The 21558-nt window shown below is 37.5% G+C and overlaps 1 protein-coding gene across 1 annotated transcript in view; it reads right to left on the reverse strand.

Moving 5' to 3' along the window:
- Positions 1 to 13129: 13129 nt before the first annotated feature.
- The window catches only part of MATK (megakaryocyte-associated tyrosine kinase), a 138164-nt gene continuing 129735 nt past the window's right edge, over positions 13130 to 21558 (reverse strand). The window contains exons 10-12 of the mRNA XM_053700730.1: positions 15458 to 15653; positions 15229 to 15315; positions 13130 to 15120 (exon numbers count right to left, since the gene is read on the reverse strand). Of these exons, the coding sequence (XP_053556705.1) occupies positions 14947 to 15120; positions 15229 to 15315; positions 15458 to 15653 (457 nt within the window). The 3' untranslated portion in view covers positions 13130 to 14946. The remainder of the gene's footprint in view (positions 15121 to 15228; positions 15316 to 15457; positions 15654 to 21558) is intronic.

Here is a 21558-nt window from a genome sequence, read left to right on the forward strand (position 1 = left end):
ACAATGGCCATACAAAGTATGTCAAGTGGGTAGTTAACAATCACAAGCACTATTAAGTGCTAGGCATAAGCAACAATGCCAATTCAATACCAAAAAAGGGAAGATACACTTCCACAAATTACGATGCTAAGTACAGAGCTCAGTCAATGTGAGCTTGAGTAAACATCACACACTCTGTATATAGTTACACACTAGGATTAGGCTATGAGAAAGTATACCTGAATTATGAATCAAGATAAGACTCAATAACAATGAAAAAGTGTGAGTGTATAAGCTATACTGTTAGCATATATATGTTGCTATAAACAATTATTCCCACGAGAAGTGTGTGCGTGGAGGGTATATCTGGCAGGGGTGTACCACAATATGCTCACGGATTGCACGTGAAACTAATCTAAAAAGAGGAATGACCTCGCACAAATTATCTAGCTAGTGCAATACTGGAGCGGTACTACACCGTGTCAGATTCCCATACTATAAATCATAAATCATTGTGTAAGAAATATAGTCAAACACATTGGCCGACTAAGGAGCTAATGAAATAGAGGAGATGCTTCGTGCTAAGTATATAACACAGCGTCAAAGTGTTTCCCAAATAAGCACACACACACACACTAAACAACTGTCAGCATTCAAATGGAGCGCCTGATGCGCATTTCGCCACCTCCGTGGCTTTCTCAAAGGCTAACCCGTCCTTCCTCCACTCGAGCGGTTAAATACCGCTCAGAGCCAATCACGGGTGAGTAATCATACACACCCTCTAACGGCTGGCCTATCACTTGTCATCTACCTGATAGGGTAGAAGTCTGTCACATGACTTATGATGCTGATGTAGATGGGCGCGACTCATCACGCAAATAGACACCAGCTATAGCGAATAGTATTTAGAGATATAGATTATTCTCATTCGTTTATATGAATTAGTCATCATGTTACCATAGCAATCGGGCATTGTAACTTAGTTCCAATCACGCCAATACTGTTCTATTACCCTATGTTGGGCAGAGAAGAAACTGGCTCATAATTCAGAATAACACACCGGGTATTACGTTGCCTCTATTACTATGATAATGACAGATCTAGAATAATGGCATGAAACAGTAATTTACTTGTTGAGTTATGATACCACATATGGAGTAGTTACGTTTATTGGAGAAACTATTTATACACATTTGTGCAATTTGTTTCTGATATTACTCCAAATCTTATTAACTATAGTCTTTTACAACAGTATCAAAAATAAAGAATTATATATTGAATTAGCTTTCAAATTTTAGATGTAGTAAATAGGCCCAGGATAGCTTTTTTAAAATTCGCAACGCTTCTCATATCCATAAACTTATAATGGTATAACTGCAAAATGCAAAGTTAAAACTAAATCAACAGTATAATCATTTACAAACCTGTACCGAATAGACTCAGGATATATGACATACTTTAATAAAAGCTTGTGAATCATATATAATAGTAGTATTAAAGGTATATATAGGGCCAATAATTCAGCCAAAATCACTTCAATTCAAAGGTGTTACATAATGTTCGACCTTATTATGGAGCTTGAGATAAGGAAGTTCTCACATATGTCTGCTACCATATTTAATTATTAGATATGTCATGTTTTTACTCAAATTATATATCCAAAGAATCTTTAGTGTTGTGTTCACTTTTTATTATTAAACCAGAGAGGGATATATATCGTGCAAAAACGTATCATCAGCCTTAGTTCTAAAGCATAGTACTCTTATGGATATCATATTATACACTTTATAGGAAGGAATTATAGCCATCTTGTTCATTAATGCCCACTGGGGCTAAAGTATTTAACCAGAATATCCAGCGGCACTCTGCTTGTAGCAGCATATTTTCTACATTTCCTGCTCTAATCCCAGGTTTAATTACCTGTAATACTGATATCTTCAGTTCAGGTCTTGTACTATGGTTTCTTAGGTAGTGTTTTGCTACTGGGGTTAGATTCTTGCCTTTCTCTTGGTCTTTAAGGCAGTTTTTGATACTACTGATATGCTCACCTAGTCGTATACGTAGCTCCCTAGTAGTAATTCCAATATATCTTTTGCCACATTTGCATAGCAGGCAGTACACAACATTTTTGGTTTTGCAATTTGCAAATCCCAGCATCCGTTTTATGCTTCCTGTTCGTGTCTTATATTCTCTTTCATTAGAGATGTATTGACAAAAACTGCATGTGCCACATGCATATGTTCCGCATATGTATTTGTTCGTTATCCTTTTTGTAAAGTGGCTTTTGACCAACAAGCTACCTATCGTAGGTGCTCTTCTCCAGCTTGTCTTTATTCTCTCACCTACATATGGTGATAAATCTTTATCAGATTTGAGAATTCCACTATGTCTATTCAAAATATTAGTGATTTTGTCATGATTGTTATTATAGGTTGTTACAAATCTGACTTCCTTTTCAGCAGTTTGTATCTTCTTTTTAGGAATCAAGAGTGTTTCCCTTGGTGTTCTTTTCGCTCTCTGATAAGCTTTGCGTATTATTTTGCGACTGTATCCTCTATCCTTCAGTCGTAGTTTCAATTCTCTTGCTCTCTCATTAAAGACTTTAAAGTCCGTACAATTTCTCCTTATTCTGAGGAATTCTCCCGTAGGGATAGCATTTTTAGTTCCTCTAGTATGACAACTATCGTATTGGAGAATTGAGTTAGTTGCTGTTTCCTTCCTAAAGAGATCAGTTTTTATGTAATTATTCTCATCTCTGTAAATATTGATGTCCAGAAATTCTACTTTGTTTCTATTTATGTGGTATGTCAGTTTCAGGTTGATGTCATTCTGATTAAGTTTGGTAATAAATTCTTTAAACATCTCTTCACTACCCGTCCATATTATGAAGAGATCATCTATGTATCGACACCACATATTTACATGATCAGTGTATTCTGACATGCTGTCAGTGAAAACATATTCACTCTCCCACCACCCTAAATAGATGTTGGCATAGGTGGGGGCGCAGGATGACCCCATGGCGGTGCCCTGGATTTGTAAGTAGAAATTATCATTAAACACAAAGTAGTTGTGCGTTAGTACAAATTGTAATAGTTTAATCACAAACTTATTTCTCTCAGATCTGTCGTTGGATTGCATACTTAGGAAGAATTCAACCGCTTTCAACCCGAATTCATGTTTAATAGAAGTATAGAGCGATTCAACATCACAGGTGACTAAGAAAGAATCTTGATCAAGTATTAAATCATTTAATTTGCTCAATACATCCATAGTGTCCCTTGTATAGGACGGTAGTGCCCATACTATCTCTCTTAGATATAGATCCAAGAATTTGCTCCCTTGTTCGCATAGGCTGTTTATGCTAGAGACAATAGGTCTGCCTGGTGGTGATTCCTTATTTTTATGGATTTTAGGCAAAAAGTAGATAGTAGCAATCCTAGGGTTTTTGACTTGTAGGAACGAATATTCCTTAACACTAATTAGATTGTCTGCCTTTGCCTTATTAATCAATTTAAGATAGTCATTCAAGAACTGTGATGTTGGATTGGAAAAAAGGTGCCTATAACATTTACGATCTTTTAGTTGTCTATTGGCTTCAATAATGTATTTGTCTTTCCCCCAAATAACAATGTTGCCTCCTTTGTCCGACGGTTTGATGATTACATCATCCCATGAACTAATTTCTTTTAATGCCTCCTCTTCTTTTTTAGTGATATTTCTTACTTTTGTGTCTGGTAATTCTAAGAAATCATTCATGACCATTCTCAAAAAAACCTCAATTTGTGGTACCTTTGAGGTTGGTGGCATATATTTAGATTTCAGTCTGATTTGTTTGTCAAGAAACTTATCATTTACACTTGTTTCAGTTCCTTCATTTTCATTTAATAATTCAATCAGGATGTCTAGTGTTTGGAGATCAGAAGTCACGTTGTCATCATGGGTACTGTACATCTTCTTTAACACTAATTTTCTACAATAAAGATGTAGATCTTTAATTAAATCAAATTTGTCCAAGGGGGGGGATGGAGAGAAAGATAATCCTCTGGATAAAACAAGGGTTTGTGTTTCTGTAATCATTTTTTGTGTTAGGTTGATGACTTGTAATTTGTTACCATCCCCATTCACCACCTCGGGCGCTTCCCCCAATCCTCTCTTCTCCTGTACCCGTTGTCTGACCTGTACCCCCACCGTGCTCGATCTCGTAGGGTCCTGTTTTCTTTTTTTGCCCCTTCTGGTGGATCTCTCGTATCTTTGTCTAGATGTGTCATATCCCTTCCTAAAAAACTACTCGTACTTGGTCTATTAGTGTTACTTTCAGAATCACTGTCCTCCACCGCCGACGACTCACAATCTGATTGGTGTGTCGTCTTAGGTGGGGGTAGACTATTGGGTGGTCTTCGTCTGGGTTGCTTATCATGTGGCACATGCAGTTTTTGTCAATACATCTCTAATGAAAGAGAATATAAGACACGAACAGGAAGCATAAAACGGATGCTGGGATTTGCAAATTGCAAAACCAAAAATGTTGTGTACTGCCTGCTATGCAAATGTGGCAAAAGATATATTGGAATTACTACTAGGGAGCTACGTATACGACTAGGTGAGCATATCAGTAGTATCAAAAACTGCCTTAAAGACCAAGAGAAAGGCAAGAATCTAACCCCAGTAGCAAAACACTACCTAAGAAACCATAGTACAAGACCTGAACTGAAGATATCAGTATTACAGGTAATTAAACCTGGGATTAGAGCAGGAAATGTAGAAAATATGCTGCTACAAGCAGAGTGCCGCTGGATATTCTGGTTAAATACTTTAGCCCCAGTGGGCATTAATGAACAAGATGGCTATAATTCCTTCCTATAAAGTGTATAATATGATATCCATAAGAGTACTATGCTTTAGAACTAAGGCTGATGATACGTTTTTGCACGATATATATCCCTCTCTGGTTTAATAATAAAAAGTGAACACAACACTAAAGATTCTTTGGATATATAATTTGAGTAAAAACATGACATATCTAATAATTAAATATGGTAGCAGACATATGTGAGAACTTCCTTATCTCAAGCTCCATAATAAGGTCGAACATTATGTAACACCTTTGAATTGAAGTGATTTTGGCTGAATTATTGGCCCTATATATACCTTTAATACTACTATTATATATGATTCACAAGCTTTTATTAAAGTATGTCATATATCCTGAGTCTATTCGGTACAGGTTTGTAAATGATTATACTGTTGATTTAGTTTTAACTTTGCATTTTGCAGTTATACCATTATAAGTTTATGGATATGAGAAGCGTTGCGAATTTTAAAAAAGCTATCCTGGGCCTATTTACTACATCTAAAATTTGAAAGCTAATTCAATATATAATTCTTTATTTTTGATACTGTTGTAAAAGACTATAGTTAATAAGATTTGGAGTAATATCAGAAACAAATTGCACAAATGTGTATAAATAGTTTCTCCAATAAACGTAACTACTCCATATGTGGTATCATAACTCAACAAGTAAATTACTGTTTCATGCCATTATTCTAGATCTGTCATTATCATAGTAATAGAGGCAACGTAATACCCGGTGTGTTATTCTGAATTATGAGCCAGTTTCTTCTCTGCCCAACATAGGGTAATAGAACAGTATTGGCGTGATTGGAACTAAGTTACAATGCCCGATTGCTATGGTAACATGATGACTAATTCATATAAACGAATGAGAATAATCTATATCTCTAAATACTATTCGCTATAGCTGGTGTCTATTTGCGTGATGAGTCGCGCCCATCTACATCAGCATCATAAGTCATGTGACAGACTTCTACCCTATCAGGTAGATGACAAGTGATAGGCCAGCCGTTAGAGGGTGTGTATGATTACTCACCCGTGATTGGCTCTGAGCGGTATTTAACCGCTCGAGTGGAGGAAGGACGGGTTAGCCTTTGAGAAAGCCACGGAGGTGGCGAAATGCGCATCAGGCGCTCCATTTGAATGCTGACAGTTGTTTAGTGTGTGTGTGTGTGCTTATTTGGGAAACACTTTGACGCTGTGTTATATACTTAGCACGAAGCATCTCCTCTATTTCATTAGCTCCTTAGTCGGCCAATGTGTTTGACTATATTTCTTACACAATGATTTATGATTTATAGTATGGGAATCTGACACGGTGTAGTACCGCTCCAGTATTGCACTAGCTAGATAATTTGTGCGAGGTCATTCCTCTTTTTAGATTAGTTTCACGTGCAATCCGTGAGCATATTGTGGTACACCCCTGCCAGATATACCCTCCACGCACACACTTCTCGTGGGAATAATTGTTTATAGCAACATATATATGCTAACAGTATAGCTTATACACTCACACTTTTTCATTGTTATTGAGTCTTATCTTGATTCATAATTCAGGTATACTTTCTCATAGCCTAATCCTAGTGTGTAACTATATACAGAGTGTGTGATGTTTACTCAAGCTCACATTGACTGAGCTCTGTACTTAGCATCGTAATTTGTGGAAGTGTATCTTCCCTTTTTTGGTATTGAATTGGCATTGTTGCTTATGCCTAGCACTTAATAGTGCTTGTGATTGTTAACTACCCACTTGACATACTTTGTATGGCCATTGTTTGGCACTGCAGCATTCATCTTTTTAATTTGTTTTTAATACACATTACACGGAGTGAATGATTATCACCTATATATATTTTTTACTCAATAATAATAAAAGTTATGTTTTATTTTAAAATAACCCAGTCCTACATCTACTCAAATTAAGAACTAATTCCTATAAGTTTATCTTGAGTGCTCAGGTTTATCCATTTCTTCTTCTTATATTTCTATGTTAATACAGGATATTGAGCACCCCCCTCCTTTACTACTTTGACGAAGGAAAGATAATTTTTCCTCCTTATAGATAGGACTTAATTATGTTGGGGAACGTATAAGCACTACAAATACAGTAATATTCCTCTTCCTTAATTTCTTAAACTATTCATATCTATCCGCTGTTTAGGACAGCATTCTGAGGAACTACTTAACTAACAAAAGTACTTACCTAGGGAGGTAAGTAACTGGCCAAATCACTAAGATACATAACAAAAATGACACACAGTCTGTCACAAGACTTTAAGAATAGACAAGATCAGAGACTGAGAGATATAGATAAAACTTTTGCTCTGGCATGTGATACTGAAACTACCCCTGACACAATAATAGATAATTGGGAAGACGGTCTAAAATCCCTGAATTATTTGATTAAAAAACACACGCGCTCTTTTTGGAATAAGAGCGCGTACGATAAATACCTGGCGAAACATATCATACCTAGAGGTCTTAGAGTACGCCTTTTTCCCACCTTTTCATTTCACATTGATAGTTATAAGGACAGATGGGAGCAGGCACTGATCAACTGCTCCGAAATTTTGGTTGCGATTTTATCCGACTATGAAACTGAAGTCATGTCAGAGTTGGACAAAGAAATCAGTGAATACAATGTAAAATTACAAAAATTTGAATCATTAGATAAATTTAAACAATCATACAAAGAAATGAGAGAGGAGCTAGATAAGAGAGAGAAAGAGATAATACAGACTAAGTGCTCTAAGATGAAGAGAGACATGGTAGACTTTGAAAAAGGAAGGATATTCACATGGGATGATAAGCAACCCAGACGAAGACCACCCAATAGTCTACCCCCACCTAAGACGACACACCAATCAGATTGTGAGTCGTCGGCGGTGGAGGACAGTGATTCTGAAAGTAACACTAATAGACCAAGTACGAGTAGTTTTTTAGGAAGGGATATGACACATCTAGACAAAGATACGAGAGATCCACCAGAAGGGGCAAAAAAAGAAAACAGGACCCTACGAGATCGAGCACGGTGGGGGTACAGGTCAGACAACGGGTACAGGAGAAGAGAGGATTGGGGGAAGCGCCCGAGGTGGTGAATGGGGATGGTAACAAATTACAAGTCATCAACCTAACACAAAAAATGATTACAGAAACACAAACCCTTGTTTTATCCAGAGGATTATCTTTCTCTCCATCCCCCCCCTTGGACAAATTTGATTTAATTAAAGATCTACATCTTTATTGTAGAAAATTAGTGTTAAAGAAGATGTACAGTACCCATGATGACAACGTGACTTCTGATCTCCAAACACTAGACATCCTGATTGAATTATTAAATGAAAATGAAGGAACTGAAACAAGTGTAAATGATAAGTTTCTTGACAAACAAATCAGACTGAAATCTAAATATATGCCACCAACCTCAAAGGTACCACAAATTGAGGTTTTTTTGAGAATGGTCATGAATGATTTCTTAGAATTACCAGACACAAAAGTAAGAAATATCACTAAAAAAGAAGAGGAGGCATTAAAAGAAATTAGTTCATGGGATGATGTAATCATCAAACCGTCGGACAAAGGAGGCAACATTGTTATTTGGGGGAAAGACAAATACATTATTGAAGCCAATAGACAACTAAAAGATCGTAAATGTTATAGGCACCTTTTTTCCAATCCAACATCACAGTTCTTGAATGACTATCTTAAATTGATTAATAAGGCAAAGGCAGACAATCTAATTAGTGTTAAGGAATATTCGTTCCTACAAGTCAAAAACCCTAGGATTGCTACTATCTACTTTTTGCCTAAAATCCATAAAAATAAGGAATCACCACCAGGCAGACCTATTGTCTCTAGCATAAACAGCCTATGCGAACAAGGGAGCAAATTCTTGGATCTATATCTAAGAGAGATAGTATGGGCACTACCGTCCTATACAAGGGACACTATGGATGTATTGAGCAAATTAAATGATTTAATACTTGATCAAGATTCTTTCTTAGTCACCTGTGATGTTGAATCGCTCTATACTTCTATTAAACATGAATTCGGGTTGAAAGCGGTTGAATTCTTCCTAAGTATGCAATCCAACGACAGATCTGAGAGAAATAAGTTTGTGATTAAACTATTACAATTTGTACTAACGCACAACTACTTTGTGTTTAATGATAATTTCTACTTACAAATCCAGGGCACCGCCATGGGGTCATCCTGCGCCCCCACCTATGCCAACATCTATTTAGGGTGGTGGGAGAGTGAATATGTTTTCACTGACAGCATGTCAGAATACACTGATCATGTAAATATGTGGTGTCGATACATAGATGATCTCTTCATAATATGGACGGGTAGTGAAGAGATGTTTAAAGAATTTATTACCAAACTTAATCAGAATGACATCAACCTGAAACTGACATACCACATAAATAGAAACAAAGTAGAATTTCTGGACATCAATATTTACAGAGATGAGAATAATTACATAAAAACTGATCTCTTTAGGAAGGAAACAGCAACTAACTCAATTCTCCAATACGATAGTTGTCATACTAGAGGAACTAAAAATGCTATCCCTACGGGAGAATTCCTCAGAATAAGGAGAAATTGTACGGACTTTAAAGTCTTTAATGAGAGAGCAAGAGAATTGAAACTACGACTGAAGGATAGAGGATACAGTCGCAAAATAATACGCAAAGCTTATCAGAGAGCGAAAAGAACACCAAGGGAAACACTCTTGATTCCTAAAAAGAAGATACAAACTGCTGAAAAGGAAGTCAGATTTGTAACAACCTATAATAACAATCATGACAAAATCACTAATATTTTGAATAGACATAGTGGAATTCTCAAATCTGATAAAGATTTATCACCATATGTAGGTGAGAGAATAAAGACAAGCTGGAGAAGAGCACCTACGATAGGTAGCTTGTTGGTCAAAAGCCACTTTACAAAAAGGATAACGAACAAATACATATGCGGAACATATGCATGTGGCACATGCAGTTTTTGTCAATACATCTCTAATGAAAGAGAATATAAGACACGAACAGGAAGCATAAAACGGATGCTGGGATTTGCAAATTGCAAAACCAAAAATGTTGTGTACTGCCTGCTATGCAAATGTGGCAAAAGATATATTGGAATTACTACTAGGGAGCTACGTATACGACTAGGTGAGCATATCAGTAGTATCAAAAACTGCCTTAAAGACCAAGAGAAAGGCAAGAATCTAACCCCAGTAGCAAAACACTACCTAAGAAACCATAGTACAAGACCTGAACTGAAGATATCAGTATTACAGGTAATTAAACCTGGGATTAGAGCAGGAAATGTAGAAAATATGCTGCTACAAGCAGAGTGCCGCTGGATATTCTGGTTAAATACTTTAGCCCCAGTGGGCATTAATGAACAAGATGGCTATAATTCCTTCCTATAAAGTGTATAATATGATATCCATAAGAGTACTATGCTTTAGAACTAAGGCTGATGATACGTTTTTGCACGATATATATCCCTCTCTGGTTTAATAATAAAAAGTGAACACAACACTAAAGATTCTTTGGATATATAATTTGAGTAAAAACATGACATATCTAATAATTAAATATGGTAGCAGACATATGTGAGAACTTCCTTATCTCAAGCTCCATAATAAGGTCGAACATTATGTAACACCTTTGAATTGAAGTGATTTTGGCTGAATTATTGGCCCTATATATACCTTTAATACTACTATTATATATGATTCTCAAGCTTTTATTAAAGTATGTCATATATCCTGAGTCTATTCGGTACAGGTTTGTAAATGATTATACTGTTGATTTAGTTTTAACTTTGCATTTTGCAGTTATACCATTATAAGTTTATGGATATGAGAAGCGTTGCGAATTTTAAAAAAGCTATCCTGGGCCTATTTACTACATCTAAAATTTGAAAGCTAATTCAATATATAATTCTTTATTTTTGATACTGTTGTAAAAGACTATAGTTAATAAGATTTGGAGTAATATCAGAAACAAATTGCACAAATGTGTATAAATAGTTTCTCCAATAAACGTAACTACTCCATATGTGGTATCATAACTCAACAAGTAAATTACTGTTTCATGCCATTATTCTAGATCTGTCATTATCATAGTAATAGAGGCAACGTAATACCCGGTGTGTTATTCTGAATTATGAGCCAGTTTCTTCTCTGCCCAACATAGGGTAATAGAACAGTATTGGCGTGATTGGAACTAAGTTACAATGCCCGATTGCTATGGTAACATGATGACTAATTCATATAAACGAATGAGAATAATCTATATCTCTAAATACTATTCGCTATAGCTGGTGTCTATTTGCGTGATGAGTCGCGCCCATCTACATCAGCATCATAAGTCATGTGACAGACTTCTACCCTATCAGGTAGATGACAAGTGATAGGCCAGCCGTTAGAGGGTGTGTATGATTACTCACCCGTGATTGGCTCTGAGCGGTATTTAACCGCTCGAGTGGAGGAAGGACGGGTTAGCCTTTGAGAAAGCCACGGAGGTGGCGAAATGCGCATCAGGCGCTCCATTTGAATGCTGACAGTTGTTTAGTGTGTGTGTGTGTGCTTATTTGGGAAACACTTTGACGCTGTGTTATATACTTAGCACGAAGCATCTCCTCTATTTCATTAGCTCCTTAGTCGGCCAATGTGTTTGACTATATTTCTTACACAATGATTTATGATTTATAGTATGGGAATCTGACACGGTGTAGTACCGCTCCAGTATTGCACTAGCTAGATAATTTGTGCGAGGTCATTCCTCTTTTTAGATTAGTTTCACGTGCAATCCGTGAGCATATTGTGGTACACCCCTGCCAGATATACCCTCCACGCACACACTTCTCGTGGGAATAATTGTTTATAGCAACATATATATGCTCACAGTATAGCTTATACACTCACACTTTTTCATTGTTATTGAGTCTTATCTTGATTCATAATTCAGGTATACTTTCTCATAGCCTAATCCTAGTGTGTAACTATATACAGAGTGTGTGATGTTTACTCAAGCTCACATTGACTGAGCTCTGTACTTAGCATCGTAATTTGTGGAAGTGTATCTTCCCTTTTTTGGTATTGAATTGGCATTGTTGCTTATGCCTAGCACTTAATAGTGCTTGTGATTGTTAACTACCCACTTGACATACTTTGTATGGCCATTGTTTGGCACTGCAGCATTCATCTTTTTAATTTGTTTTTAATACACATTACACGGAGTGAATGATTATCACCTATATATATTTTTTACTCAATAATAATAAAAGTTATGTTTTATTTTAAAATAACCCAGTCCTACATCTACTCAAATTAAGAACTAATTCCTATAAGTTTATCTTGAGTGCTCAGGTTTATCCATTTCTTCTTCTTATATTTCTATGTTAATACAGGATATTGAGCACCCCCCTCCTTTACTACTTTGACGAAGGAAAGATAATTTTTCCTCCTTATAGATAGGACTTAATTATGTTGGGGAACGTATAAGCACTACAAATACAGTAATATTCCTCTTCCTTAATTTCTTAAACTATACATGTATATGTGTATGCTCTGTAGTGTGTGTTTGTGTGTACATGTATATGTGTATGCTGTGTAGTGTGTGTTTGTGTGTACATTTATATGTGTATGCTGTGTAGTGTGTGTTTGTGTGTACATGTATATGTGTATGCTCTGTAGTGTGTGTTTGTGTGTACATGTATATGTGTATGCTCTGTAGTGTGTGTTTGTGTGTACATGTATATGTGTATGCTCTGTAGTGTGTGTTTGTGTGTACATGTATATGTGTATGCTCTGTAGTGTGTGTTTGTGTGTACATGTATATGTGTATGCTCTGTAGTGTGTGTTTGTGTGTACATGTATATGTGTATGCTCTGTAGTGTGTGTTTGTGTGTACATGTACATGCTCTGTAGTGTGTGTTTGTGTGTACATGTATATGTGTATGCTCTGTAGTGTGTGTTTGTGTGTACATGTATATGTGTATGCTGTGTAGTGTGTGTTTGTGTGTACATTTATATGTGTATGCTGTGTAGTGTGTGTTTGTGTGTACATGTATATGTGTATGCTCTGGAGAGTGTGTGCTTGTGTGTATAGGTGTATGCTCTGGATGATCCACTGCTGGGCTAATCATTTAAAAAAAACTATAAAATAAATTGTTAGTTGTTTTTTGGGATGTTGTACAGATAAATTGCTAAAGATGTATTTGTATGAATATATATTAACGTATGCAGTATATAAAAGAAAAGCGCAAAAACACCAGATCTCTGTGCCGTATTAAAAAACAACTTTAATAAGCCCCTAACAAATCTTAAAAACTCACAAGATATATAACATATATGTGCAGATAGTGCATATAATGAACACCAACATATATCACCAGATATCCTGTAGTTCTTCGTATCTTTTCCTTCTTCCTTCCTAGAGTCACAGGATGGTCATATAATGTCCGTGTTTTTATATATTTCCCAAAACAACAGTCATATGTGTCCAAAGATTGTAAGCAAACAAAAACTTAGTGGTATAGTTTCTAGAGAATCGTTACGCAAGTTACATATTGTGTGGTATTCGGGTTAACACGCACGAAAAATAAGTGATTTTGCACAACCAAAAATGCGCAAAAACCTAAATGCGCAGGGTGTTTTCGCAATTGATTTGCTGTGCGACTTGTAATCTTGCCGTATGTGTCTGTGAGACTCTTTGTAATATGACCATATTTAGCACAACCTTTCAATTAACTTTACAATTTTAGATAAAATATTATTTGAATATTAATTGAATATTAATTGATACATTAATGTAAATATTTAAAAACATATCAGTTTTTAAATGATTACAAATGTTGCATATAGACAAAAGGCAGAGGACGTGGCTGGCCTACATCATCCCACAGTGAGTCAATATCAGATCATCGGCACTGAAATTCATTTTAAAAGGAAACCAACTAGAGTTCATAAGTAGTCCTTATCTATCTTGCCGTATACAGTCACCACTTCTAACAAATTTAGACAAAATGGATATCATTTTCCAATAATTAAATCAATTAATTCCAATTTCTCAGCCAGACAAAGGTTCACTCTTGTCTTTTTCTTGTAAAGAAAAAATATGGGTCTTGTAGGCCAGTGGCAGATCCAAGAAAAAATTCCCAGTTATAAAAGAATTCACAATTTAGGGGTATATTTGTCAAAGTGCAAGCAAACATGATATGATATGAACTGCTTGTGCAATACCGCCCCTGCAGATTCGCAGCCAATCGGCTACTAGCAGGGGGTGTCAATCAACCCGATCGTATTCGATCGGGTTAATTTCTGTCCGCTGCCTCAGAGCAGGCTGACAAGTTATGGAGCAGCGGTCTTTAGACCGCTGCTTCATAACTTCTGTTTCCGGCAAGCTGAAACAAGGGGCATAATTCGGCCCCCCTAGTCTCTTCTGTTATGAAACAGATTCATCTCAATGGCTTGTGGTCTCCTTAGCTGTTAAGAATGCTACTAATACATTCCATTGGCAAGCAGTCATGGGGAATACCACTAGTATGTGGCTCTTCCTATTAGAATTTCATCAGCCCTAAGGACTTTTATAAAACCGCTCATTGCAAAAAAGGAAATATTTGTACTGGACAATATTCTTCTTGTGGTCAGCTTGAAATTGTGAAGGGAGCTATATGTTTAATTTTTTTTTATATAACCAGGAAACATTTGTGTTTATATGTGAGCTTGGCATATGCAAAACACCTTGTTAGCAGCCAAGACATGTCCATAATAAAGCTGCTTAAACAGTGTTTTCTGTTGACTTGGAATACCTCTGTTGAATTCTCTCAATGTAAAGGATTTGTGGCGTGTAACATAATTTCAAAAGGTCCCCGGTGAAAGGATCACAATAATGGGTGCAAAAGTGGCATCCCATATAGTTTCTTATGGAAACCTAAATTGAATGACATCTTGTAACAGGCAATAGTCCTTGAGGTAACTGTCAGACTGCAGTGCCCCATAACTGGCAAGATAAGTGCTTTCTGGTGATCTTAGATTCCAGTTATATTACATACTAGATGAAATCATTGACAAGTTTCCTGATGTCATTGCATTTTTACTGTCCAGTCAAGATCTTTTCCAACTTCTCCCTTATCTTCTTGAAAGTAGGGCGTTTCCCTGGATCTAATTCCCAGCAGCTACTCATAAGGTTGTATATTAAGGGGGGACAATTCTCAGGGGATTCCATGCGGTATCCCTTTTGCACTACTTCCAACACTTCCATGACAGACTGTAAAACAGGAATAAAAAAAGAAAAAGTATTGAGTTATGGAACACACAGTTACATATAACATCCAGTCAGTGTGCAATTCATGTGGAATACAGAGCTACTTCTTACCATTTTTGGATAAGGCGGCCTTCCATATGAATACATCTCCCACAATAACACCCCAAAGCTCCATACATCTGATCGGGAAGAGAATTTCTGTATGATTCAGAGAACACTAAAGTTAATGTTTTGCTAAAGTATTCCAAGTTATACAATACCTAATGAAGATTTAAAGCCATATTAAGGCAATTTTGTTTTAGAAAGCGTAACAATATCTCTGATTTCTGGTACTTCTCACATTATGTTGCAGTGCTTCTGGAGCTGTCCATTTTACAGGAAGCCTGCTGAGGTCTTCTGGCTGTAGCTTAGACTTGGACAGACCAAAGTCACTGATTTTGGCCTCTTCTTTTCCAGAAATCAAGATGTTCCTGGCTGCCAAATCCCGGTGCACAAGTCGCTTCCCCTCTAGATATTCCATCCCATGAGCTATATCCCTAGAAACCAATCAAGAGAAAGCATTTAATCACTGCAGACCCTCTTGCAGCAGTATGTAGATGTATTCATTACACCAGTGAGTATGCTACATGTTTATGCAACTTCAGCAAACAGAATGAGAAACACTTTACTGGGATAGATAAATATTAAAACTAATCACAATGCATGTAAAAGATTGCGCTAAGTAGAGCATATTGTTAAAAGCAAACCCTCTTAGGCGCTATTACATTTATTTCCTTGGCATGCCTTTCCTATCTTTTATTATAGTATTGCTGCCGTTGGTGAGTGGTAAAGACTGTCACAAGCCATACTGATTGGACCATTAATGAAAGGCAGAACACGCCCCAGTCACCTTTGCTTCAAAAGCTTTTGACATGCATGACATCTGCATGTCATTACCCATAATAAATAGCCATTACAAATATATAAATAGTCATTTAAGGCTTTCAATTAATAGGGTAGGTATATAAAAGCACTTAAAAGGACAGTCTATACCAAATTTGTATTGCTTAAAAAGATAGATAATCCCTTTATTACCCATTCCCCAGTTTTGCATAACCAACACTGTTATATTAATACACTTTTTACCTCTGTGATTAATTTGTATCTAAGCCTCTGCAGACTGCCCCATTATCTCAGTTCTTTTAACACACATGCATTTTAGCCAATAAGCGCTGAATCATGAATAACTCCACAGGAGTAAGCACAATGTTATCTATATGACACACATGAACTAGGACTGTCTTAAAATGCACTGAGATAAGAAATTAGCATACAAGCCTACCTAGGTTTAGCTTTCAATAAAGAATACTAAGAGAACAAAGCTAATTTGATGATAAAAGTAAATTGGAAAGTTATTTAAAATTGCATGCCCTATCTTAATCAGGAAAATTTATTATTTTACTGTCCCTTTTAGTAAATGCTATACAACCAGATATAACCAGTCAAACTCCAAAATATAATAAATCTAATTAAATGTTTTAAAAAATTCAAAGACACACATTTCTTTTTCCCCAGTATCCAAGATCTATTTGTGAATGCTCAGAATAAATACACAAATGTAAAAAGCAAAAGGGAACAAAATTACTACTATGATTTAAAGTATTTTTATTGCATGCATAAAAAAGCACAAACACTTATACTGCATTAAATAACAGGCCTTAACCAGTGTCCCCACCTTCTCTCTGTGTGCCATAGGTGCTGGCCCCTAAACTGACTTGCTGTGCCAGTAAATCCAGAAGTTATTTGCTGCAACAGCAAACACATATAGCTTAAAATGGTTGGCCCAATAAGATATGCTGGAAGCAACACATGACCGATATGCAGTTCAACTGGGAAACAAACGCCTAGATTCAGAACAGCCAATAGAATGGATCAGCCAATCGGATTGAACTTGAATCTGATTGGCTGATTCAATCAGCCAATCAGAATTTTCCTACCTTAATTCCGATTGGCTGATAGAATCCTATCAGCCAATCAGAATTCGAGGGACACCATCTTGGATGACGTCCCTTAAAGGAACCGTCATTCGTCGGGAAGTCGTCGGTGAAGAAGGATGTTCCGCGTCGGCGGGATGAAGATGGATCCGGAAGAAAGAAGATTGAAGATGCCGCTTGATAGAAGACTTCAGCTGGATCATGGAACTCTTCAGCTCCCGCTTGGACCAAGACTTGAGCCGGATCATGGACATGTTTAGCCCCCGCTTGGATCAAGACTTCAGCCGAATCATGGACATCTTCAGCCCCCGCTTGGGCCAAGACTTCAGCCGGATCATGGACATCTTCAGCCCCCGCTTGGGCTTGGATGAAGACTTCGGAGCCTGGACGGATCGGTGATACCCGGTGTGGTGAAGATAAGGTAGGATGATCTTCAGGGGCTTAGTGTTAGGTTTATTTAAGGGGGGTTTGGGTTATATTAGGGGTATGTGGGTGGTGGGTTGTAATGTTGGTGGGGGGTATTGTATGTTTTTTTTACAGGCAAAAGAGCTGTTTTCTTTGGGGCATGCCCCACAAAAGGCCCTTTTAAGGGCTGGTAAGGTAAAAGAGCTTTTTTATTTTAATTTTAGAATAGGGTAGGGCATTTTTTTATTTTGGGGGGCTTTGTTATTTTATTAGGGGGATAAGAGTAGGTGTAATTAGCTTAAAATTGTTGTAATATTTTTCTAATGTTTGTAAACTCTTTTTTTATTTTTTGTAACTTAGTTCTTTTTTTATTTTTTGTACTTTAGTTAGTTTATTTAATTGTATTTATTTGTAGGTAGTTTATTTAATTAATTTATTGATAGTGTAGTGTTAGGTTTAATTGTAACTTAGGTTAGGATTTATTTTACAAGTAATTTTGTAATTATTTTAACTAGGTAGCTATTAAATAGTTATTAACTATTTAATAGCTATTGTACCTGGTTAAAATAATTACAAAGTTGCCTGTAAAATATATATTAATCCTAAAATAGCTACAATATAATTATTAGTTATATTGTAGCAATATTAGGGTTTATTTTACAGGTAAGTATTTAGCTTTAAATATGATTCATTTATTTAATAAGAGTTAATTTATTTCGTTAGATTAAAATTAATTTAGGGGGGTGTTAGTGTTAGGGTTAGACTTAGCTTTAGGGGTTAATAAATTTAATAGAGTAGCGGCAAGGTCCGGTCGGCAGATTAGGGGTTAATACTTGAAGTGTTGGTGTCAGCGATGTTAGGGAGGGCAGATTAGGGGTTAATACTATTTATTATAGGGTTATTGAGGCGGGAGTGAGGCGCATTAGGGGTTAATACATTTATTATACTAGCGTTGAGGTCCGGTCGGCAGATTAGGGGTTAATTATTGTAGGTAGCTGGTGGCGACGTTGTGGGGGGCAGATTAGGGGTTAATAAATATAATATAGGGGTTGGCGGTGTTAGGGGCAGCAGATTAGGGGTACATAGGGATAATGTAGGTTGCGGCGGTGTACGGAGCGGCAGATTAGGGGTTAAAAAAAATATGAAGGTGTCAGCGATAGCGGGGGCAGCAGATTAGGGGTTAATAAGTGTAAGGTTAGGGGTGTTTAGACTCGGGTACATGTTAGGGTGTTAGGTACAGACATAGGAAGTGTTTTCCCATAGGAAACAACGGGGCTGCGTTAGGAGCTTAACGCTGCTTTTTTGCAGGTGTTAGGTTTTTTTTCAGCCCAAACTGCCCCATTGTTTCCTATGGGGGAATCGTGCACAAGCTCATTTTTTAAGCTGGCCGTGTCCGTTAGCACCGCTGGTATTGAGAGTTGCAGTGGCGGTAAATTATGCTCTACGCTCCTTTTTTGGAGACTAACGCAGCCATTCTGTGAACTCTAAATACCAGCGGTATTTAAAAGGTGCGGGGGAAAAAAACCAGCGTTAGCTACGCGGGTCGTTACCGACAAAACTCTAAATCTAGCCGTTAGATTTCTCAAGAGGAGAGAGTTCTATACAGGGGCAGCACCAGGGCCCAAGTGCTGGCGGGAAAGGCCCATAGCAGCAAGTCTATACCTAGGCATGTGTCTTTGTGGTAATTATCAGTGTATAGATACTCAGTATATTATAAAGTGCAGAATACTCATCAGTGTATAGATACTCACATCATTATACAGAGCATAGTGTTCACTACTAGTGTATAGATATTCCATCATTATACAGTACAGCATATTCATCAGAGTATACATACATATTTATACAGAGCAGTGTACTTATTAGGGTATTAGTGTATAGCTACTTACATCATTATACAGCACAGTGTGCTCACTGCCAGTGTATAAATACTCAGTATCATAATGAAGTGCAGTATTCTCATTATCAGTGTGTATGTGTGTATATATATATATATATATATATATATACACACACACACACATATCTATCCATCTATCTTTCTAATTTTTTATACTCAAAATCATTATACAGAGAAGCATGGTTATTATTTCTATTGCTCATTACTAAGTTACGTTCGGGGGGACCAAAATAGCTTTTCACCAGGGCCCTCTGTTGAGTAGGTTGGCTACTGGTTCCATACTCATGCCTGTAATGGCTGTTTATAAAGGCTTGCTGTATTTTGACCCCTTCCCCCAAGGATTTATTCACTAATTATTCCTAACGCTCTAATATAAACAGTATAAAATTCACCTCCTGGGGGCGGGGCTAACCGAGGGAGATGGCCGCACTTCTGCAGAGCTCCTGACTCTAAGTCTGCAAAAGGGACATATCTGTCTACTTGGACATATACATTTCAGGTCAAGACCTATGGGATAATCCAAGAATGAGTCATATGCGTGCCTTTATTTTTATGAGTGACCGATACAGAAGAAAAGACACGCAGCAGACAAGACAACAGAGGAGTTGCTAATGGCGGACCAATATAGTAAAGCGGCAATAACAGAATTCTAACTCTGAGCGAGTGGGCAATTGAAGTGAGTGTGCTACCTGCTATCCGCAGAGAGAACTGGCCTAAAGCTCTCTATATTTTTCTCAGAAAATGGGGGTCCTACTCTTATGCCAGATACAAGCTTTATTTGCAGAATACGACCGGCAAATGCACAGCCGATTCGATCGATTGATGGCCCTGGCGGGAAACCAGAATGCTAAAGAGGATGACGAGTTACTTACGGCCGGGAAGAAGAGCTGCTCTCTGCAACATGCTGACCTGCAGTCGTCCCAGTGTAATGAGGTTCCGCTCATTCAGAAGGTGAGACTAGCAGGCGAGAACTCATCAACAACTGAACCCGGGGACACTGTACCAGCTGTAGTAATAGACACAACTCAGGACGGCTCCTCTCAGAGAGAACTGCTACGCTTCCATGTTGCCCAGGAACACGGGATGGGAGTAGCAGAAGGGACAGCACCGTCACAGGTTGGGGTTGATATGGATACAGAGAACTCTGTACCCATTCAGGCCGTCTTTTTTGCACTTACTGGAGTCAATTCTGGCGTGAGAGCATGCTGGCTAATACAGCAGGAGGACCTGAGAGCAAGGACGGCTCCTGCTGAGATTTCTCTACAGACCAAGCTGGGGCCATTCAGATTCCTCAGAGCCGGAATCGGCTAGATTTGTTCTCTTTGCTGGAGGGCTATAGACTAGGTATACCCTTTGTAACATGACTGGCACTAAACATCCACAGTTTACAATTAGATGGATCCGTTTGTTTATGATTCTAAGAGACATGCCAATATGCACTTTTTGCTTGTTACATGCCCCCATGCATATGTTAAACTAAAAACTGTCCTAAGCATAGATCTAGGTTGTCCACTTGGGGAATTACATAACTAGAGCAATGTAATGTTGTAAGATACGGCTATTTCTCAGTGTGTTATGTGTTTCTATCTCCTAGCTTGGAGTGAGTCTTTGGGGACTAATTTAAATACAACATACGTACATACCAATGCGATATGTCCTGTAACTTGCCTACATACTGTACAGCCCACTATGCTAAACATTCTTCTGAGCAGTTCTATAATACTCACTGACGTGTGATCTTTTGTTATTGCAGTCTTCACTGGGCACGGAGTATTTATCCCTGGTATTTCCTAAGGCCCATCTCAGCTACAATAGTTGTGTCTATGGTGTAGGTCAATGGGTATAGAGAACAATATCTTTAATCTACTTCTCACTACTCCGCCCCCCCCCTTCTCTCCCTCTTATGCGGTAAGGGTTATGTACTTTCCTCTCCTCCGCATTCACACTTTGACAGAGTTAGGTAGTCTCTGTCCTACCCGTAGGGCCTTTGCTTAAGATTGTACCTGCATATGTGTAAGAATGGCGCTGCGGATCTTCTTATTATCGTAAAGTATACTTCATTACTATTCTGTGTTCATCCTTGTAATTTTTGTTCCATATCAGCGCATGTATATATCTAACTTCTGTGATTGAACCCCTGATGAGATGCTTAGATCCTAGAGG

The sequence above is a fragment of the Bombina bombina genome, chromosome 2, assembly GCF_027579735.1.
Source record: "Bombina bombina isolate aBomBom1 chromosome 2, aBomBom1.pri, whole genome shotgun sequence".
Classification (NCBI taxonomy): Eukaryota; Metazoa; Chordata; class Amphibia; order Anura; family Bombinatoridae; genus Bombina; species Bombina bombina.